We start from the raw sequence: 22,901 nt of genomic DNA, 5'->3' as shown, positions 1-22,901 counted from the left end.
CAGGGAGGGAGTGGACTTGATGTTCCTTCCATTTCTGCACAGTCATTACTAGGGGCACATCTGCCGATAATCCACTGATACTGTGGCTGTTGAGAGTGGCCCAGAAAGTCATGTCTTCAATATTATATCAAAATGGGTCAATGCTGGTCTAAACCACTGGTCATCATAAGGAAGGACACATGGGGCAAGGCCTCCTGGGGGCCCTTCGAGGCCAGACAGCAGGGAGTGACGGTGTGCTGCTCAAGGGACATGAGTCCTTGAATAAAGGTGAACAGGAGAGCAGCATCCCTCCTCAGGACTGCCCATTTTCTGTAGTGACAATTTCCACAGAGAGAGGAGACACTCAAAGCAGGAAGAAGTTCCACTTCCAGAAACAACCCGAGTGTTAATGCCAATACACCAATGCTGCTCCAGGCAACGAAAAACAAAACAAAACAAACAGACAGACAAACAATCAAAAACAAGTCCGGTGGTAGAGAGGAGAGAGGAATTAGTAAGGCTGTCCTTAGGCCTGAAACTCCAGTTACATAGGCTTTGGCAAGAAAGCCTTGAGGAAGTACCAGGAATCATAGTGGCTTTGTGGAAAGCAGTGTAGGACTGCTCTCTGTAGATGCTGGGAGCCCTCACACAGGGCCCCTCTACACCCGAGGAGAGCAGGCAAGTCCCCCAGAAGACTTCAGAGCTGCACAGTCAGGGAAGGTTCATGGTCATGTCAGGAGGCAGAAGGGCTCACTGGAGGGAGAGGCCTAATAAGAGATTGATCATAGTGCTCCTGCCCACTGCCACAAAGTTCTAAGCAACTGACATTGGATGCAGTTAGTGTGTGTATGCGTGTGTTTTGCATCTTGTGGGTTGAGGAGAGGATGGTTCATGAATTCTCCCCACCCTACCCTTGTTACCTGTTAAAAGGATCCTGTAGGAAACACTCCTTCCACACCATGGACGCCACAGCCCTGGACATCAGGTATGAGTAATATTTGGCACCATATCCCACAAGGTGGCTGAACCTCAGCTGCCAGGCCTACCAAAAGAGAAACACAGAACAGAAGCTGAGAACAGTATCTGGAGAGGACACAATGCGGCATACACACAAAGCTCAAATATCCCAATTTAAATCCCACCCCAAAGGGCTATGTCACTCATAATTTCAATACTGTCATATCTGTAGACTATTATGGGCTTACTTTGTGTCTCCCTCAGTTGTGTCTGGGACACAATGAATGTGGCTATATCTGAATTTTTTTTAGATTTATTTAACTTTATGTATGAGTATTTTGCCCGTATGTATGCCTACCACATTCATGCCTGGCACCCATGTAAGTTAGAAGAGGGTGTTGGATCTCCTGGAACTAGAGTTACAGATGGTTTTGAACCACCATGTAGGTGCTGGGAATCAAACCCAGGTTCTCTGCAAAAATATGTTCTCTTAACCACTGAGCCATCTTCTCCAGCCCAAAAAGTGGCTGTATTTGGAGACTGGTCCCTTAAAGAGGTGAAAAAGTTAAAAATGAATCTGGTGTCCTCAGAAGAGGACCTTTGGACAAAGACCCTAGAAATGAAAGATCATGCCATTTGTGGTACAAGAACATGGCCTCAGAAGAAGACAAGCTGATACCCTGACCTTGAGCCCCAAGGAGTCTGACACTATAATATACTTCAGTTGTTTAGATGGCCCAGTCTGGAAGCCTGGGCAGATGAATGCACACCTGAAAACAACTTCACCTCAGGAGAATACAACCTTCAGACATACAAAACTACGTTTTACTATAAATATTCGGTCAACTTCTTTTCATTGAGTTTAATTACTTATTACATTTTATTTCATATAATGACCTAGAAAGAAGACAATGTCATGAGTTGACATATTCTTGATTATCCAACTCTGCAGCCACTATTCTGAACTCATTTCAGTTGGCAGTTTTCCTAAAGCAGGAAGTGCCCATATTTTTATTATGTCACTTTATGGTATTCTATGTCCTTTTATCACAAAGCCAAAAGTCAAAGAGTAGGATGGGAAAGGGGGACAGAATAAAGAGATTAAGGGAATTGGAGAGTGTAGTACTTTTAGAAAAGACATGTATTAAGAATCCAAGGTAGCCACTGCAGCCTCAGAATGCAGAAGAAAGCTTCGAGTCCTAACTTCTTGAACCCAGCTTATCTGCTGATCCTGAACAGAAAGAAGCAGACAGCTAGTTATTCTGCAGGCAGTTTGTCACTGTGGGGTGTATACAGAAGAAGGACAGAGAAGACGAACTGGTGGGAGCAGCAGAAGAGTCAAGAGAGGAGCAGGGCTAGCCAAGTCATGGGCATATGAAAAGGGAATTTCTGTGGGGGCATCTGCTCTGAAGATAGGTATTTTAAGAAAGACTTTGTGGTCTTTATGGAAAACGACTAGTCCGCTGGACACTTCATTTCCTACCAAAACCATGGGCAGCACACCCACTGGGGAGACAGGCACCAAAACTCCCTGGTCAGGACTTCCGACCAACAGAAGTAGATGTGAGTATTGTCCCAGAAAACACCTGGGGTTTCAGTTTTCTGACACACTTTTCGTTTTCTTTAAACAGTTTTCTCTGTGTAGCCCTGGCTGTCCTGGAACTTGCTCTGTAGACTAACCAGGCTGGCCTTGAACTCAAGAGAGTCACCTGCCTCTGCCTCCTGCAAGCCAGGATTAAAGGCATGCACCACCACTGCCTAGCTTTCTGACACAATTTTCTTCAAGCACATCTTTTATCTGACCTTAAATAATTTTTAACATGAAGCCTTTTTTTTCCCCTTGTAGAATAATTCTTCAACAAGTCTTATATTTCCTGGGAAATAAAGTATAAGTGGACTGTAATTCTTACAACTTTGTAGTTTGCTATGAACTAGATAAGCAAGTCCCAATTAATACGTAAAGAAACCAAGCTGTCTGAAAAGATGGTCCCTTCATTATACTCTGAAAACCATGCCTTGCTGACAACTTTAAAGCCAAGGTCATATGCTAGTTACACTATTGTACACATCTTTTGAGGTAATTACTTTGCCTGGAATAGACAAGGTATGCAGAGGTATACCAGCCAGCTTGGGACAGCATGGCAAAGATGTGCAATAATCCTTAATGGCCACTCTCTTTCTACAAAAAGACATGATTAGAAATAAGGCAGACATGGTGTGGGCTGTGCCCTGAAGGACAGGGCCTTGTCTAGTGTCTCCCTGGCAGAGTGTCCTGTGGAACCATCTGTGACAGCACCACCCCGACCAGTAAGGCACACCGCCAGTCGGAACAAGGGCTCTGATGCTTCCTGGTCAGCACTCTGACTACACGAGCGCACCTGCTGTCATCCTGGGTCACTGTCCCCGTGGCCAGGCACTTCTTCCCCGGGCACAGATGTAGCCCTTGCAACAGTATGCAATAGAAACAACCAGTGTGAAGCGAAGCTGCCAGAGGCTGATGGCTGGCCACACTACTGCTAGGAAGAACAGTAGAAGCTCATCCTCTCAGCCTCCTGCCATCTAAGCCCCTTGTGCCAGGGAGGCAGATGGGGGAAGCCTGACTACAGGCCTTGTTTAGACAAAGTGGTGTGTGTGTGTGTGTGTGTGTGTGTGAACATGTTTGTACTTACGTAGGTAGAATCTAGAAGTCAATATCAGGTGTCTTGCAGCTGCTCACCACCTTAATTTTTGAGAAAAGGTTTCTCAACTGGCCTAGAGCTTGCCAAGTAGCTAGACTACTGGATTTTCCTGTCTCTCCATCACTGGGTAATAGACTTGTATGCCAAGCAAGCTTCTTATGTGGGTCTGAGCCCTCGTACTCATGCAGCAAGTACTTTCCTGAGTATGCCATCTTCCTGGCCTCCCACAGTGGTTTTTAAAGCAGAGCCAAGTAACCCAGGACCACCTGCAGTCAAATTCCAGTACAGCTAATTCTGACTAGCTGTACTTTTAACCCAAAGGGTGGTCCTCTGGAATTCATTTAAAGCATACACAGTGTTCTGCATAGTCTGCCTTATTTGGGGATGAGGTGGGAGTTGCATGCTTTTATGGAATGCTGGAATCTTAATCTACACCTGGGATTTTCTCAGAGAGCAATTTGGCTATGGTGTGATGAGACTTTTGGCAGAACACGGCTTGCTGCTTCAGCGTTGACACTTCGCCGGGACATTGATGCCAACGTCTCACAGAACTAGCAGCACAGGGGCCAAGGGACTTTGTCTCCTGCCTTCCCGGTGACCTGCAGAACTAGCTTCCCTGCCATGACAGGGCAGGTGCACAGTGTAGGTCCCTGCTAAGGACTGTTTTGTTCTAGCTCCAGAGCAAACACACCTTAGCAGCAACCTGATGGAGCTAAGGAATGCCTAGGTTCTTAGTTTTAACTCACAGGTGAGCCCTGTATGAACAATAAAAACGGGACCTTTCAGAACAGGAAAGCCATCAGGAGCATGGGGGCAGCCGGTGCTGAGAAGGGCGGCCTCACTGCTGCCTCCCTCTAATTACAGCCTTGAGCTTGGCTCTAAGCCCTTCTTTTACCTCAAGACACACTAAGACATTATGCCTACCTCACACCTTTCATCTGAGCTCCATAAGCTTGTAGCTAAGACCTGCAATTTCACTGCTGTTTGAACACAATTACTAGATTCCTGCTAATTCAACCTAATATTAAGTTCTTGTTTCCATTTCACTCTTTCATCTGAAAAAATGAAAGACATTCTTTCTGGAATGAGGGGTCAATTCTCCTTTAAATCTTCTTCTTAAAAGGTATGTCTCAAAAAGCATAGTTCTCACCTTCCCTCAATGTTTTCAAAACGCACAGCACGAACAGTATTGCAGAGCCAGTGGTACAGACTTGTGACTGCCCATACTGGCCCAGGATGACTCTGCCTCTTGTTGTGGGTCAGATGCCCAGGACCGCACCTGCTGGGGAAGCAGCCCCCTGGGTGGAAGCATGGACACTGTGGCCTGCAGCAGAACTTAAGAGTGGAGGCTGCAGGACTCTTATTGTCCTTCACTGGGTCCACAGCTTTCTAGAAACAAAGGGGACAGCATAGTTATTTACTATTGTCCCCTTTGAACTTGAATGAGACACATGTGCATTCAGGACATGTGCACTGACCATGTGATGAATGTTGAATAAGGAAACTCGTCATTCCTTTTGATTTTACTGTCAAATATGGCACACGTCATTTCACTTCTAGTGATATGTATGAATGTGTTACCTAAAAGGCACCATAAAACAACTTCCCCTGGAGCCTCACAGACTGGAGAGTGTGGTGTTCTTTGCTTCTTGTGTGTGCCACTCAACTGGGGGCACTCGCTGGCCCAGGTCTGGACTCACACTATCCTGTGCAGGAACACAGCAGGAATTTGATGGTGGCTGCCTAGACACTCTGGACTTCTACAGTGACAGTCAATGCTATGCAAGAGTGGACTCTGACCCAGACGAGCAGCCCTGGAATTATTAAATACCATTACAGACAAGAGGATGCTATGGTGCAAAAACAAATTTGGATCTTAGGCTATTTGGTCTCTTGAAAATACTTCTCTGACTATGTTATTTGTTAGATGTAAAATAAAATTGGGGCTGCCAAGATGGTTCAGTGAGTAAAGGTGCTTGATATCAAGTCTGACAACCTGATTTTCAATCTATAGGAGCCCCATGGTGGAAAGAACTGACTCCTGCAAGGTGTCCTCTGACCTTTGTATGTCTGCTGTGGCACACAAGTACCTATACAAACACACACACATGCGTGTACACACATACACACACACTATATTAAAAATAACAAAAAAGATTTTCTGACATTTTACCAAAATCCATGACGCGATTGTGCCCACACTGAAGAATTTCACATTGCAATATGCAGTAAATAAATAAAGCAGCCACTGGGTAAAATCACAGCTGTTGTGTCTAGCCTGCCAGCCCTTTGCAAACAGAAATCTATTCCTTGTTCCAGCCCACAGGATGTGGCAATAGTGCTCAGGTCACAGGGATGACTGTTACGTGGATGTCCTAAATCTTCCCTTGCACTTCCTCAGGGGGCTATTCTGTGACTTACAGGAAAGAAAGACATTCAGAGGGTGCTATCAACTGCAAGTCCGCTGAGCGCAGGCGGCACACCGACACTTCTTAGTGTCTTGTGATTGGCACTTTCTGCAGTAAGTATCCATACAGCGGATGGTAAATGCCATGCAGATCAGACACAAATACCCACTTTTCAAACACGATTTACAAGTGTCAGTCCAACTCCTGTCTCTAAGTTTCCACAATCACTAAAATTGCAAGGTATCAGGAAATAAATAAAGTAACCTACCACAAACCCCACACCCCACCTCTGAATGAAGTGACCAATCAGAATGAGGACAATGCCATTATCAACTTTGTTGACATTCTCAGGGACCAGGCTGAGGTACACTTTAGGTTCTAAAGGGTGCAGGAGAGTCACACAGCTTCATTCTAAGGCCCAAAGTCTCCAGTCATGTCTTCACATTCCCACACTTGTCTCTTAATCTTCTTAACCTAATAGCTCTAAATGCTGCTCATAGTTCCCCAGCTGGGGGACTCAGAGCTCTCTAGACTTTCTAAATATCCTGGTGACAGATCCTCCAATTCACCTGAACGTAAGCAACCATTACTGACGAGGACCAAGCTAGCCACATGTAATCAGAAGCACAGTTCTCTGAGAACCATGTGCCCTGACAATGAAACTGAGTTCCCTGGATGAAAAAAATACCCTCAGCCCTAGAACTGTACAGTTCCACCCTCCTACCCACCTGTCATCCCCAGAAGGCATTCCAGAAGTTTATTAACTGCGCATTCTCAAGTATTGCCCAGGGCGGTGATAGTCTGTCATCTGTAGATCCTGTTACTACCTGCATCCCGATGGCAGGGCTGCCAGAAAAGAAACGCGCGACTGATCCACTGAAATTGCCAGGGTCGCCTGCTTTCTATCATCATGTCATCAATCCTCCCCGACTGTCTCCTCTGAAGAATGTCCAAAATTCCTTAAGTAATGGCTTGTCCAACCCCTTCCCCACCAAAGGAGAAACTGTTATAATTGTGGCTGAAACATAAGGAGCACCTGACTAATACTGAACAGCACGTTCCTGGAATTTTTAAGGAGTAAGATGAGGAGGCCCAGTACCGTGAGTTAGAACCAATACCCACATATAGCCACGGGCATAATGATAGTAGCAGGGTTACAATGCTGTAATCTCTGCTCCATATGAGCTATCTGAGAATACTGGGGTATTTTCTCATATGCTTAAATTCAGAAGCTCCGTATATAGTCTCCCAAAGGGTCAGCACGTGAGATGGCATGCCATGAATGGACAGCCTTACATTTCCTTCAAAACTCATTCTATATAACACTAAGAACCCCCCTTGGAAGCAAGTTATCACTGACTTCTACAGCAATTTGGTGTCATTAGTTGTGGGAGCAAATTAAGGCCATCAAGCATGATCCTTGAGAGTTCTCCCTGCTCTAAGTATTATGTCAATACCGACCCCCCCACTTTTGATATTTTATTGTCTGATTTTTGTAGATGAGGAAAAATAGATCATTGTAGAGGTTAAGAACACAAAATGAGATCATAAGTGGCACAGTTGGAACTTGGCCCTGGTCCACTTTATCATCAAGTTATTTATTCCTTCAATGTAGTTCTGCAACTCCCTATTTCTATATGGGCACAGTCAAAGTAATGTACTAAAGCATTAGAAACATAGAAAGACCACCTGGTTTCAAATATGATCCATACCTACTTGATGACCATGATTTTTTAATTGAAAATAAACACTTTTATGTAATATATTCTGATTATGGTTCCTGTCTCCCACCTCCTCCCCACTTCCAACCCACACAAATCCACACCTTTTCTTTCTCTCATTAAACTACAAACAGACATCTAAAATAATAAGATAAAATAAAAACAAGCAGACAGGGAAAAAAAGTACCAAAGAAAAACCACAAGAAACACAACAACTGAGACACACACATTTGCACACAGAAAACCCATAAAATAAAATCAGAAACCACAATATATAAGTAAAAGATCTGAAAGGTTAAAAAAAAATGTGCAGACAAAGCATTGTGAGAGGGAAAAGGAACCCTTCAAAAACACCATGGAGTGAATTTTGCTATCTGTTCCTGGGCACAAAGCCCATCCTTAAGTGTATACTCCTCACAGAAAACGAAAACTTATTTTTCCTTTCTGGGTAGTTATCAGTTGGAGATAGCTTCTGGGTTAGAGATGGGGACTTGTGTCTACTTTCCCCCCTCCGTGCTCGGATGCCATCTGTCTTGGGCCTGTGCAGGCCCTGTGCTTGCTGCTGAAATCTCTGTTCACATGCGCCTGCGTCAGTCCTGTTGTGTCCAGAAACAAAGTCCTGTTGTTTCTTTGATGTCATCCATCACCTCTGGCTGTTGGGATCAGGTTCTTTCCATCTCCTCTTCAGCATAGTTCCCTGAACCCTGAGAGAAGGGGATGGATGGTAACATCCCATTTAGGACTGAGTGTTCCAAGGTCTCCCACACTGTGTACACTGTCCATCAATACTAACTTTTAATTGAGATCAAAGTCACATACACTGTAACTCATCTTAAGTGTGTAATCCTGTGATTCTTAGTCTAGTCATACCCTCACTCTCTAGTTGCAAAGCGTGTTAACAATCACTGAGAGACCCTGCATCTAGTAGTGACCAATTGTCTCCAGTCTTCCTCTCCTAGCCTTTGTCAATCACTGAACTCAAGAGGATTAACTTATTCTAGACTTTTCCTAAAAATTAATAATAACTGGTCTTTTGTGCTTGGGTCCTCTTATTGCACAGTGATGTCAAGGATTTCCCATGTTGTGATGTGCATCAATACTTCATTATTTTCATGATAGGCTAATATTACACTGTGCAGACACACATACCCATGCACATACTGATGGATATCTGGATTGTTTCCAGCTTTTGGATACTATGGATAAGGTTGCTATGACGACATACAAAATTTGGGGTGACAAGATTATTTTTTTTCTCTTGAGAAGACAAGCAAGCAAGCAAGCAAGCAAGCATCACTCCACCTAGGAATGGAATTGCCGTGTCATCTAGCATTCACTTTTGAGTAGCTGACAGACTGTGCCAAAGCCACTACACCATCTACACTCCCAGGGGCAGTAAGGAGAGCTCTCATTTCTCCTGCTCCACATCAACACTTCCCCCTTCCCTCCCTCCGCTACTGCCATCTTAGATGGTTTGAATATGAAATGCTTCTACAGGCTCACATCCTGGATGTCACCCGATGGATGCCAGGGAGGTGATCGGTTCCTGACGATTCTAACCCAACCCACGAATTAAGCCAGAAGAGGATGGCATTACTGGGAGTGCAGGATGTGGGGCCAGGCTGGAGAAGGTAGGTCACTGGCAGTGTACCCTGGAGAGATGTCCCTTGCCTCCAACACGTCTCTCTGCCATGAGGTAAGTTGCTTTGCTCTGTGTACCTTCTATACCATAATGTTCAGCCTCACTACAGCCCAGAAACAAAGAAGCCAGCCAGCCACAGACAGAGGTTGTCTGAAACATTGAGGTAAAGCAAACCTTTCTTTCTTTTGAAAATGTTTGTCAGATATTCCGGTAACATATAACTTACAAACTAACTAATGGACACAGAAAGAGAACATCCCTCTCCTTGTTGGGTCTTTGATTTGAATTTTCTTAACTAATGACCTTGAACGTTACGTATTTATTGGCCTTCTATTATCTTCCTTGGAGAAGCAGCCCTTGAAATCCTTTGTTCGTTTTAAAAAGCAGGTTGTTTGTTGTCAGAGTTCCTCGTATATTCTGGCAGTTAAACGCTCATCAGACATATATTCCACCCACTCTGTGTTATCAGCTCACCTTTATGGTAATGCCTTTTGAGTAAATTTTCTAAAATATCATTGAGTCCTAATTATCTGTGGTCTCTGTTTGTTTGCTGGTATCAAATCTAGAAACTCTTGTCTAATCCAAGGTGAAGACTATGCGAATCCATATCTTTCTTTTTCTAGCACATACAACATTTAGTTTTAGCTCATAAATTGAACTCCCTACTCTCTTTTGAGTAAGTCTTTTTAAAAAATAATATGCAGGAGTTCAATTTCACCTTTACATGGCGGGCATTCTGTTGACCCATCACCAATCTTTTAAAAGACAATTATTTTCCCAATGAGTTGTTTTGGCAATCTTAATCAATAAACTGACCACAAATGAATGGGTTTACTTCTGGAGTCTCAGATTCATTTTCAGAGAGCAACACACCTAGACACACACACACACACACACACCTCTCGCCCATCCTCCATGTTGAACTATAGTTGTCTCCCCATAGCTCATCCCTGCTGCTGTGAGGACTCTGTTCACCAACCTCAAACCTTCTAAGGGCCCCATGACCTCCAGGACTGTACAGACCTCTCTGCAGACATAACCTGTGCACCAGTGCGAGTCAGAAATAACTCTGCCATGTCATTTCTGACTCCATGAGTACAAACACTTCCCGACCATGCCAGAGTTCTCAACAGCACATTCTACCATTTCCATATACCTCGTGTTTCCAGTCATGTGTCCTGGGTCATGTCTGTCAAAGGACATAAAACACATGAGGGGAATAGTAACACATGAGACTAAGAATAAGCTATGTTTAGGTTTTTCTAAATAATTTAGGTCTAAAATTGGTCTGTCTGAAAAAATCTTTTATGACCTATCGAGAAAAAAAAAAAAAGAAAAAAAAAATCATGGGCCAAGACAGTTAATATACAACTTTTCAAACCATGGGTCATTATATATTAGTGGTTTATGGAAACAATACAGGAGGTCATGCCTAGCTTTGAAAGAAAAATGAAAAATAGCTGACTACAGAATCTGGGCAATATTTGGTCTGTGACACTTTGTTTCAGCATTAGGCCAAAATGCTTAAGTCACAAAAGCAAGACTACCAAAGAAGAGAAAAAAAAGAAGACAAAAAAAAAAAAAAATCATCAGGAAACTAAAAACTTAGAATGGGTGACCTCACATCACATGCCATTTCACCCATCAGAAAGAAGCACAAACAGAAAGGCCCTCCATAGCTCTCCGCAGCCAGCACTGTGAAGCAGCCATGCTTCCCTAACACCCCAATGGGATGCAGATGTCCTATGGCAATCCAAATCCCTACTTATCCTTCCTTCCACTGCTCCTAACTGCATGCAATTTGACTCTCACCTGAATAGGACAAAATATTATTCACTTTTTAAGCTAGTTTTATCAAAGCACACTCAAGCTATACCATCCTAGAAACAAGAACAGAACATCTCCTAAGTTGTCTTGCTGTACTAATTTAGACTACTGAGTTAGTACTGTTACAGCAAGGCTAGTTGTCTTCCTCTGAGAACACACTATGCCTATGAGGAATATCACTGTGGGGAAGCTGGGTGAGAGGAAAATGGTGATAGTAAGTTATTCCAAGTGAGAAGTGACTACAAAATAGTCTGGATCAAGCATCAGGGCTCTGCAGCCCTGTAGAAAGGCCACTTTGAGACCACTGAGCTCCAATGGCTGCCGTTCAGCTCTTGGCTGAATGACCTCACTGCACATGAGTTGCTTTACCAGCATCCAGTACTGTCCACTTGCTTTCCACGCTGTGATCCTCTGAACTACGGCTGGAACTGCATTTTGTTCTCCACAACCACCTCTGTGTTTCTATCTTCACTTTAATTCCATACATGACTGGTTCAACTGTTTAGAGGATATACTGAGTTTCAAAGGGGAAAATGAGCTAGAAGTGGGTCTGAGAATGTAAACTACACATGATTTATAGACAGCTCTTGCTTCCATTTAAAGGACTCGGTGCTGTGAAAGTATTTAGACTGTACTTTGGGTAAGTGGAAAAAAGTTTCTGCTGCGATTGTATAAATCATTTCAAATGCTATTTCTTTCTGGCTTTTAAGTGTCTGAGTTTTTCTACATGATCTGAGAAAGTTCAGTTTATTTTTCACTCCCCATAAATCAGAAACTATTTCAAAGCTTCCTGGAGACACAGAAAAACATACACATATGAAAAGAAAGATTGCATCAGTGCTAAGTCAGGATCTGAAGACAGTGTGTTAAAGAAAGCTGCTGCTTTTTAATTTTCTAATTAATCCCACACACATTACAAGTGGAGGTGTGTTACTTTAACACATGGTCATATAAGGCCATTAGAAGGACACAGACCTGCCATATAGCCACTTAAACAACTAGCTGGGCATTGCAATTAGGACCTTTAGTGGCCTGGCAAGTGGCTATTTTTAAACAGCAGAGATGACTATCAAATCCCTAAGGACAACAGGCTAAACACACAATGAGATCCTCACTGGAGTAGGTCTACTGTAATTTCCTGTTGTGACCATTCTATGAGCAATGGATTAATCTATTCCCCCCCCCCCACATACCATTTTATGTTTTAAATTCTACTCTCAAGCAGTACCTCAATATTCTATGACCAACAATCTGTAGTGTTTAGATCGTGTCACCATCACAATGATTTCATGTTGTATCAGCTGCAAGAAAATACCTTACAAAAACAACTTAAGAAAGCTGACTCACAGTGAGGGTGTAGTCAGGCGTGGTGCGGAAGGCCTGGCAGCAGGAACATGAAGTCAGGAACCTAAGGGCGATGAACAGTGTTCAGGAACCTCAGCCCACAAGAGGGGCTGGCTCTATCCCCCTAAATTAACCCAGTCTAGAAACTCCCTCACGGATAAGCCCAGAGGTTTATCTTGTAGGTCCTGCCACACTGACAATACCAACAACAAACATACAATCCTTGCATACAGATGAAGATGTGCTATACGAGACTTGACCCAGGCCGTGAGACTCTAACATTCTCCACTCCACATGACTCCTGCATTACATCATGTGTGATTCAACTCAGGCTCAGAAGAGTGCCCTCTACATGTGCTGTGGGTGCTCTGGATGGCACCAGAAGTGTCACGAAAACTCCGCCAAGTTCTGACAAAGAAGACCTTTGCATATGGGACAGATGAGATATTAACAAACCAGAAACTAGAGCTGATCCTAAATCTCATACCTCATACCAAAAGCTATTCAAACCAAGATTGCAGAATAAACAGGTAGAATTAGAAGGAAATACGGGCAAAGAGTTTGCACTAAGAAGTTTTTGGGCTGACAGGTGGCTCTGCAGTTAAGACCACATACTGTGCTTCCAGAGGACCAAGCTTGGCTCTCAGCATCCACTTTAGGCTGCTTACAACTGGTTATAACTCTAGCTCCAGGGAATGCATCCATCATCCTCTTTCTGGCCTTTGTAAGCACTACACTCACAGACAACACACACACACACACACACACACACACACACACACACACACACACACACACACACACCAGTAATAGTAACCCAAAAAAGAAGTCTTAATTTTTGTTTTCCTGACAGTTGTGCAGTGCCAAGAAGTAGTTTTTAAGCATCATAGAGAACCATATGAAAACTCTGATATCACTTATTAGAGCTAACAAGACAGAAAAAAATCAATCCAACAAAAATAAAGCTTCTTAAATAGTAAGAGAATTATGAAAGAAGCTGAGTCAATAAATGTGAAAAACATTTATAAAAAGGGTAAGATATTAATGTTCCTATAAAAACCATCAGTAACAAGATGATCAATGTAAACACAGAAAGCAGAGAACAGATAGGCCATCAGAAAAGATTTCACTTTTACTAGTAATAAAAGGCGGCAAGCAACAAGTTGTAAATTACAGTACAGTCAAAAATTAAAGTCAGTAATCAGGGCCATCAAGGGAAAACCGTTGCACAGAACTGTGCAATGTGGAATACAAGCTATGTGCACCCTTACCCTGTTCTTATGAGTATTACATAATATAATAAAGTATAACTACTTTAGTAGTCACATACACAAAGACATTTGTGCCATAGGATCACCTGCAGGTCTTCTAGAAAGTGAGTCCAAGCCTTGAACAAAGCTTAGAGCCAAGAGAATGGAGTTCTGGGGCAGGGTTTGGGCTGAAGTAGAGCACTGACCCCACAGAAAAGTGGGGCCTGGGAAACCGCAGTGGGGAAGAGAAGGTCCGTGGTGAGCAGGTTAAGACCAACCTGTCACTCCATTCCACAGGAAACAGCAACACAGTGGGCCTGACACATAGTGTAACGTTTGTTCCTCAGATCCATGTGAAAGACTGATCTGAACCTATGTCTTAACTGCCTCGCTGTTGCAGCAAACTGACACAAACTGGGAAGCTGGCACCATTAGGCACTGCTATCTGGGAGCCAGGAGAGAAAGGCTCAGCTATTTGCAGGTATACAGGAAGACCTACATCTAGTTAATGGATGATTGTCTTCACATGGCAAATGCAGACGATGACAGGAAGCTCAACTATTTCTAAGACACTCAGGCCTTCAAATGCACTCCAGCTCATGCCTTAATGAGCAAACCCCCAAGGTCACACTTCTCAATCCTACGGTGGCCAGGGCTTCAATCATTCTCATCTGTAAATTTATGTCTGTTTTATCCAAACCAAACACCTATCTTTAATACCTCCTCTACCAGAGCACTTCTGCGCAGTAGCTGGCAATGTGTGCTTCTTGCCACAGAGAACACTGATGTGCAGGAGAAGGCTTTTCTGCAGCAGAACTTCCAACCTCTTTTAGGAAGAGGAAAAGTGTTTAATCCCCATTCCAGCGCTCTGCATGCCTTATCTAGAACTAAAACAAGCAGCATCAAGCAAATGTCACTTCAAAGGCTGTTCCCCTCTAATGCCACAGGAAACAGGAAGCAACTGAGGAAGGTGTTCTTGACTTTCTGAGTTTATGAGGAAAAAAAATGAACGAGTTTACTAGTGAAAAAAAAAAGGGATATTACAGTTAAAAAAAAAAAAGCAAAGGGCTGAAGAGAGGGCTCAGTCAATAAAGGGCTCACTATGCAGACATGAGGACCTAAATGCAGACCGTCAGTTCCCAGGGAAACAGCCAGTTGCCGTAGTATGTGCCTATTTACCTAATACCAAGGAGGCAGAGAAAGGAGGATCCCTGGGGCTTGTCAGACAGCCAGTTTAGGTGACTGTTGAACACAGGAGGGGTTCAGTAAGAGAGCCTGTCTTAAAGAATAAGATGCCGATGGGCTGAGGAGGTGGCTCAGAAGTTAGGAGTATGTGCTGTAAGAGCATAAGGATCTGAGTTCAAACCTGCAGCACATTAAAAGCCGGGCATGGGTGTAATCCCAACACTGTGGGGAGGAGGGCACTGCCAGTCTAGGTCAGTGAGAGAGCCTGTCTCAAAGGAATAATGTAGAGCAGTGTAACGGAAGTTTTGGCTTCTTTAAAAACTCAGTTGTCATGCCAACATGTTATAACCCCAAGTGTGGGATTTTAACTTGTTCATAGCTGAGTATGATTAGTGCAGGGCATGCTCTTTGCCAGCTGGAGTTAGCTGAGTTCTGTGGACTTTGAGGGGTATAAAGAGGATAGCCCAGAACAAGAAGGTGAAGTGGAACCAGAGCACTGCTTGCTGCGCTTGCTGGTTATCTGGACTTCTGAATAATCTGCCTACTGAGGCTGGTATTGCCCCCCAAGAATCCTACTATCCTACAGCAGGAAGAAGTACAGAGGGCTATGCCCCCTTTCCCTTTCAACTTTCTTTTCCCTTCCCTGGGGCTCGGGGTTGGAAGGAATGCCCAAATAAAGCAGTGTTTGAAAAACTAGCGCCTACAAAGAAAGACACCCAAAATTCCCCTGGTGCCCACCTATATGAATTGGTGTGTACACCTGCACACTTACGCATGCATACACTACACACGTTTAACGTAACATACAACGATATAAAGAGTGGCAAAGGAAGAAACTGAAGTTAACCTCTGGCCTCCACATGCACACCACATGTGGACTCACACACACACACACACACACACGAAGAACAAAACTCATTCTTAGTCCACAATGGGTGATAAACATGTATTACTATTTTAATGTTTTTTTCCTTAGTCTTTTTTCAAAGTATAAAAGCACAACTATACAGTCCTATTTCCACTAGACTTAAGAACTGTCTGTGCGTACTGACAGTGTCATCTCATTTCATCATATGGCTATGTCAGGAACCAATAGCATAAACTGTATAGTCTGTTTAAATATAATCTATATATTATGTACAAAATATAAACAAGTAAACTAATAATAAAATGATACATATCTGTCTTTCATTACTGGCCTATGCTTTATCCACTATCTTATGGGAGATGTTTTAGTTCTATTTCATTGTTTCAGGGAAGTAAATAGTACAAATCAGAGAACTCCAGTGCTAATGCATATTTGTGAAACTGTCTGTGATGCCTCAGGCTAGCTATTCAATCCTCATTTTGTGGGCCCCTGTAACACAGCTTCAGTTTTAGGACATTTAACACATGTCTGGCTTCTGAAACTGCCCTCTGCAAACTATGAAAACTACCCATTTCTCTGCCCCTTCTCTGATGGCCAGTGTCTACAGAATGGGAGTCCTAGGCCAGGCTCACCCCCTCCATGCATTCTGATCCTACCTCTCCACCAGCCTCTGATGCAGAGTCAGGTGGGCACTCTACAGGGGCCACCCGCCATCCACCTCCCTGAGTCACTTCTCTCGGTGCCACCAAGATAAGCCATTCACTGGGCCAGTCTCTAACCCTGTCTGACCTCTTCTCCCTTTACTTTGTTTTCTGCTGAGCTCTCTAAAATCCAGTCACTGGCAAAACCACATGTGCCTTCACTGGCCATCTTTGACTGTTTCCTTCACCTGAATCCACTAAAACTATGGCAGCCTTTCTAATGATGGCTTCCTTCTTCCAAACCCTACTGGCCACAGGTCTGAAGGAATGGCCTTTGCGTTCTAGACTACCCTGCTATGCTCCCTGGAACCCCCAGCTCTCACTTCCTTAATAGTGGACAGGAATGACCTGCACTGACATTACTCCTGTCAACAAGCATCATAGCTCGGTATCAGCAACCCTGACCCTTGATCTCCCATGAACCTATGTTCTTAGTGCTCCCAGAGTCCTCTCTACCTCAATACAAGCTTTCATCCCTCATCGCCACTCTCAAGTGGCCCCTTTCTTTCATGTCCCCACTCAGCTCACTAGTCTTCTATCAGAATCTGTCATCCAGATGACAGACAAGGATGTGGCCTGCAAACATTCAAAGAACTATCAAATGAAAGCCACAGTGAGACCATGCTCAGCCTCTTGAAAGACTGGAATCAGAAGAGCTGGCAATATCAAGTACGGGAGGATGCAGAACAAATGCACATCTCAGCATTACTGCAGGCAAGGAACTCAGGATAATCACTTTGTAACAGTGTTGGCCAACAGCTAACAGAAACAAATGTTTACTACACTCACCATAAGACATAAGAAAGTACTCATAAGACCTGTTCATTGCTGTATCATACAGCATTTGTGACAATGCCACATTTTAGAAGATCATCCTATAGACATCTGAATATCTCGTTAGGGCTACTGTGTCCTGCTGCATAAAGCCTTGCTGAGAAGAGCATGCAGAAACTCCAGCTTAAGAGGCGCATGCAGAGGGCTGTAAGGGGAGGTGCTCCTTCTGCTGTGTGTGCACTGCTCACCGGGGCAGCCATGTACTGCTGCTTGCCTGGGAGGTGAACAAAGAGCGCAGTGGGAAGGGGTCACTAAGAGCTGCAGACCTCAAGACTCTGCATTTGACATTTGCAACTGTGCCACTCTTTTGCTCCCCCAGCTGCTCCCAGGGGAGAGCTGAGGATCAGAAGAGAGAGAGACTTCATGCTTCATGAAAAGCCCTGTGAAGGGCTTTTCACAGCTTATGAACTCTTAAGTACATAGCTTACCTTCCAAAACTGCTATTAAAATGTCCACTTAGTGTACTCAGTAGGAGCCCTTAAAATGTCAGGCAGGCAGCTAAGAAAGAGGCCTCAAGGAAGGTCCAGAGGTCCTCAGGCATTTGTAGGAGCCCCTCTGCATGCCTATCTCTCCATGAGCAATAGAGGTCCTGCTCTGTGCATATCTCCTGTGGCTGATACTGTGATTGACCTTGGAGTCACCAGGATAAAGGCTGCCGGAAATAGAAACACATGAGCATCACTCAAAGCACAGAGCTTCTAATATTCTGGAGGACAGTTCATTACATCCAAGCTGCAGCAAATTACAGGCCAAAAGGAGAACAACACTACTCACAGAAACCAAGACTAAAATGAATGCTGGTGACTTGGCTCAAAAGACTATTATAAAAACAACCCAGACAATTGCGTGTTTTAAATGGCAAGATCTAGAGCTCAGTGCTCCCACAAGCTGAAGCCATAGAGGTTTTTAGAAAATGAGTCAATTGTGAGATTAGTGTTCCAGTTTACAACACGTGTGTGTTTTAGTTATAAAGCCGTAGTAAATCTAGCATGTCAGGCAAGGTAAACAAGTTCTCAGTTGTTTATGTAGCCAAAGAGCAAAGGAATTTAACACACCATTAACCACTTAGGTGTCTCTAGATATACTGCAGATGGCTCTGAACTGAAGATAAAGGGAAGCAAAGATAAGTGAGCATGGTTTTCTTTAATCTAACATTTGCTTAGCAACATTAAATATTCAAAGGTAGTTGTACCCAAGCAAGGCCTTTACCACTGCGATCTGCAATTTGCAGGGAGCTGGAATGGGAGGAAACTGAACTGTCCCAAGAAAACATCCCACAAGAGTTTAAATTGACTATTCCCCAGAGAAGAGTAAATATGTAACTTTTCTGGGGACACACACACACACAGACACACACATACACACGTATGTATACATCACATACATAAATATATTCACAGATATACATATATGTCTGTGTTCAGATACATACATGCACATACATATACACAGAGAGAGACACAGAAGGAGAAAGAGAGTAAATCTGACCGAAAGCTGGCCTCAGACTCCCAGCAATGCTCCTGCCTCAGCAGTCCAAGTACTAGGAATAAAGGTGTGATGGCTGCCACCATGTCCAGCTGACAATCTATTTTACACACACGTAAAGAGTCCCAGTAAGTTCTTCTTTAACAGTCTCCGAGCAAGTGTGAGATGAAAGCAGCAAAGGTGGAAAGTAGGCTTCAGATGTCTACATAAAGACCTTGTGTGGCTATGGTTTCTTTTACCAGCCTTATTTTAAAAATCATTAACATAAAAAAATACTCAAGAATTCTTTAATCTAGGTCACAGAAATTACTTAATTAACTATTCGTTATAGTCGTGTTTCATCCATAGTTTTAAAAAAGCTCATTGTTGCCTGATATATAAACAGTGATGACAGTTCCTGTGAACACTGGAACTGAACAGTGACATCAAGGCTGGGGTGGGGCTCATGGATGCCCTGCATTCCATCCTCAGCACCATTAAATTATTTCATTCACCTGTGAAATTGCCTGTGAAAAGCTTTATATGTTTAGAAATAAAAATTGAAGACAATTTTAATATGCAAATGCCATTTGCATGTAGTTCTCTCTATAGTCTATATCAAGGTATATTATTCCTATACTTTACACAAATAATTCAACAAAAAGTTCTTAAAAGCTATCAAGTGAACAGCAAAAAAAATTTCATAGTGGGTTATGGTGGTGATTGTCTGTTAAGCCCCACACTTGCGAAGCTGCGGCAGGACTGTGAGGGTTGGGCTGTAGAGCAAAAGCATCTCACAGCCCTTCACACTCCTGCTGGCCCTAGGATCAGGAAGGCTGAGGGAAGAGATTCTGGGGCACACATGTGGAATCTGCACAGCAGCACTTTGGCACATCACCTCCTGGAAAGGGAGTGGCTACTTCCCCTTTAACACACAATCGTGGCCACAGAAATGTTGATTTAGGAATTTGCTTCCCAAATCAAGCAATTCCAATGTGGGAAGCCTTGAGATCACACAAACTGTATAGTGAGCCTTCATTTATTATGTTCTCCTTGGGAATCGGAGACCACATTCAAAGAAAGCCCTCTATAAACAATATTCAAGCCACCATCTCGCCATTGTAACCCTAACATAATAAAGCGCAGAACATTATATTGTTGGGATTGTAGGAGTAGAAGTAGAAAGGAAAATAGTACGTTTAAAATTGGGGGTTTTGCTGATACTGAGAAATGGCTGTCTCCATGAGAAGGTCATGTCCAATCATGCTGGCTAGGCTAGTGTTCCTCTGATGGACACTCCTGCACAGCAGAGGTGTCCTCTCTCTATCGTCCACACTCAGCGCCCCAGCACAATCATGCACAGATTCTTGCAGATCTCTAGGCAGTAACTCCCCAATTTACGGAGCACAAGTCTTGACCTACACCCTGGGAGACACATATGGTGACCCAACATCTACACAGTCATGTGGCATCAAATGTATCACATTTCTATTCTCTACAAAGTATTCATTCCTCGTGGACTCCATGTCTCCTGGCTGATGGCTCAGGGTGCTAGAACAGCTCTATTTCAACTTTTATCACTACCTCCCAGGCTATTCCCACCAATCCCCTAGGCTGGTGAGAGCTGAGCTGGGCAGGCAGGACACTATCCTATTCTACAAGCCTTCTTTTTCCTGTTGTTTCACTTCACATTTGAGTTTTACTGAGGGAATGCTGGCCTCAGTGGCATCTGCTGGCACAGCAGGGAGAGTCCAGGCCACTCTTGCTTAGACAAAGATGTGGAAGCCTGCAGGCACCTCCTGCAAACCAGAAAGCACCTCTTTTTTGACACTGCTAGTCCAAGAAGAGTTGTGCCAGAAACACTGCTTCACCACCCACAGTTTGACAAGCACTTTAAAGAAAACAACGGTAACACCAACATACCTTTCCACATGGAAGTCATTTGTTCATGGGTCTGTACCAGACAATACTCACTTGGCTGACTGAGAGAAACATAGGGTATAGGCATGCTCCCAATCTTCCTAGACCGGATACCCCTCATCAACTTTAGAGCACGCAGGAAGACAGAAACACAAACCTAGTCAGTGTGGTGGCCAACACACTACTGTAGTCTTAGTGCTTTGGTGGCTGAAGCAGGAGTACTTGAGATCCAGAACAGTCTGGGCTATACAGAGACCCTGTCTCAAAACCCAACAGCAACAAAGAGGCAAAGATAGAATACTAGGGCAGCGAAATTATAACACAGTATATAATCTGGGTTAAAATGAAAGAAAGGTACAATAGCTTTGAAATAAAAGACTGAGGAGAGGACACAGTCATCAAAATAAGCAGCAGGCCTTGAGGGGTCTGGAGCCTGCACTGTCCTTATGGAGGGCTACTGGAGTTCTGCTCCCAGCACCCTCCGAGTCCTGCGCCATCTACTCCTTACTCCAGCTCCAGGGGATCTGAAACGCTCTTCCAGACTCTGAGGGCACCTACACTTACACATACACCATTACACATACACATATACATACAATTTTAAAATCAAAATATATTTTTAAAATGAAAACAGCAATAAAACACCATCCATTAAGAGATGGAATACAACAGAAAACCAGCCTGTAGGACTATGATGTAAAAATCTCCCTATAACCAGTTGAACAAGACTTTGATTCCCAGCATCAACCTACTGCTACATGGAAACACAAGTCAAGTGCAAATTAACTTTCTCTGTTTTACAAAGTGGTTTAGCACTCACATAATATTAATGAAATGCTGGCACAATAAAGCTTACTCACTCACAGAGTCTGCACCCATATTTCACAGGAAACAAAGACAGTTACAATAATGTAAACGCTACAGTGCCATGAATTCAGTTTTCCATAGCACATGATACCAAGGGCTAGCTAGCTACACGATGATCTGTGAAGATCTCCCTGGCTAGTGGATGCTGTTCTTCTGTGCTCTGCAGCTTCTAGAGGGTCTCAAGGGAGAGAGGTGGGCTTTGAAGTTGGTGATCCCACACAGCACCTCCCAAAGATGTCTGAGACATTTTATTCTCAAGAAGAATTACTAACACACAAAAGGAATGCTCCTAACACGTCTGTAATCACTGCCTAAAGGCAGAGATCATACTGTAAACATCCAGATATTTTGTATAGATTCTATAAGCCCTACAAATACTTTCTAGGTTATCATTCAATTGTTACTCTTCTTTTCTTACTATTTCATTTCATGGGATGAAACTACCTGAAACAAACAGTCCCTAGAAATAAGCTGAGGGGGAACACTGTGAAGTCACTATGATGCTGTCATCTGTCTATACTGTCTCCTTTGCTTTTGCTCAGCTCAGACCTGCACATGTGGTCCAGCCTTAGAGCTCACCTCTGCTTCTGCACCATCCTTATGCTTCTGCACATACCAATCACTGTCCTGGTTCATGCCACTATCAGTTTTGCTATTGCACAGAAAACCCTAGAATGGGTCTTTTAAAACGCTTTACCTTTACCCCATACAGTAGAACCAAAGTCACCTTTCACTAATTTTTTAGATTTTCTGAACAGCAAGAATACATTTTGATTAATAAAGTGGAGTGACCAAAACACCAGCCACATAGCCACCCACAAATTTAAGACTTGTTGCAGGAAGTATGTCACTGTGGGGGTGGGCTTTGATGTCTCATATGCTCAAGTTATGCCTAGTGTGGCTTACAGTCTCCTTCTGCTGCCTGTTGATCAAGATGTAGAACTCTCAGCTCCTTCTCCAGTACCATGCCTGCCTGGCATGCCACCATGCTTCTCGCCAGGATGATAATAGGTTTAGCGTTTGAAACTGTTAAGCCAGATCCAATTAAATAAGAGTTGCTGTGGTCATGGTACCTCTTCATAGCAACAGAAACTGTAACTAAGACACTTTCCTTTACAGTCTTCCAGCGTATGTACTTAACCGTGATGCTCGATTTTACACAGTGTAAACTTTGTATGAAAGTTCTACTTGGTTTGATTCTTAAGAAACTCACTTATTTGACTGCAGCTTATGCCTGCTGGGTTCAGTAACTCTGT

At 43.5% G+C, this 22,901-nt stretch overlaps 1 protein-coding gene across 1 annotated transcript in view; it reads right to left on the bottom strand.

Annotated features, from left to right (window-relative positions):
• Positions 1 to 22,901, bottom strand: part of Mipep (mitochondrial intermediate peptidase) — a 125,874-nt gene that overhangs the window by 33,167 nt on the left and 69,806 nt on the right. The window contains exon 17 of the mRNA XM_055617350.1: positions 900 to 1,021. Coding sequence (XP_055473325.1) covers positions 900 to 1,021 — 122 coding nt within the window. The remainder of the gene's footprint in view (positions 1 to 899; positions 1,022 to 22,901) is intronic.

The sequence above is a fragment of the Psammomys obesus genome, unplaced genomic scaffold (genome assembly GCF_907164565.1).
Source record: "Psammomys obesus unplaced genomic scaffold, mPsaObe1.curated_primary_1811, whole genome shotgun sequence".
Lineage (NCBI taxonomy): Eukaryota > Metazoa > Chordata > Mammalia > Rodentia > Muridae > Psammomys > Psammomys obesus.
This window is presented reverse-complemented; position numbering and strand designations above follow the sequence as displayed.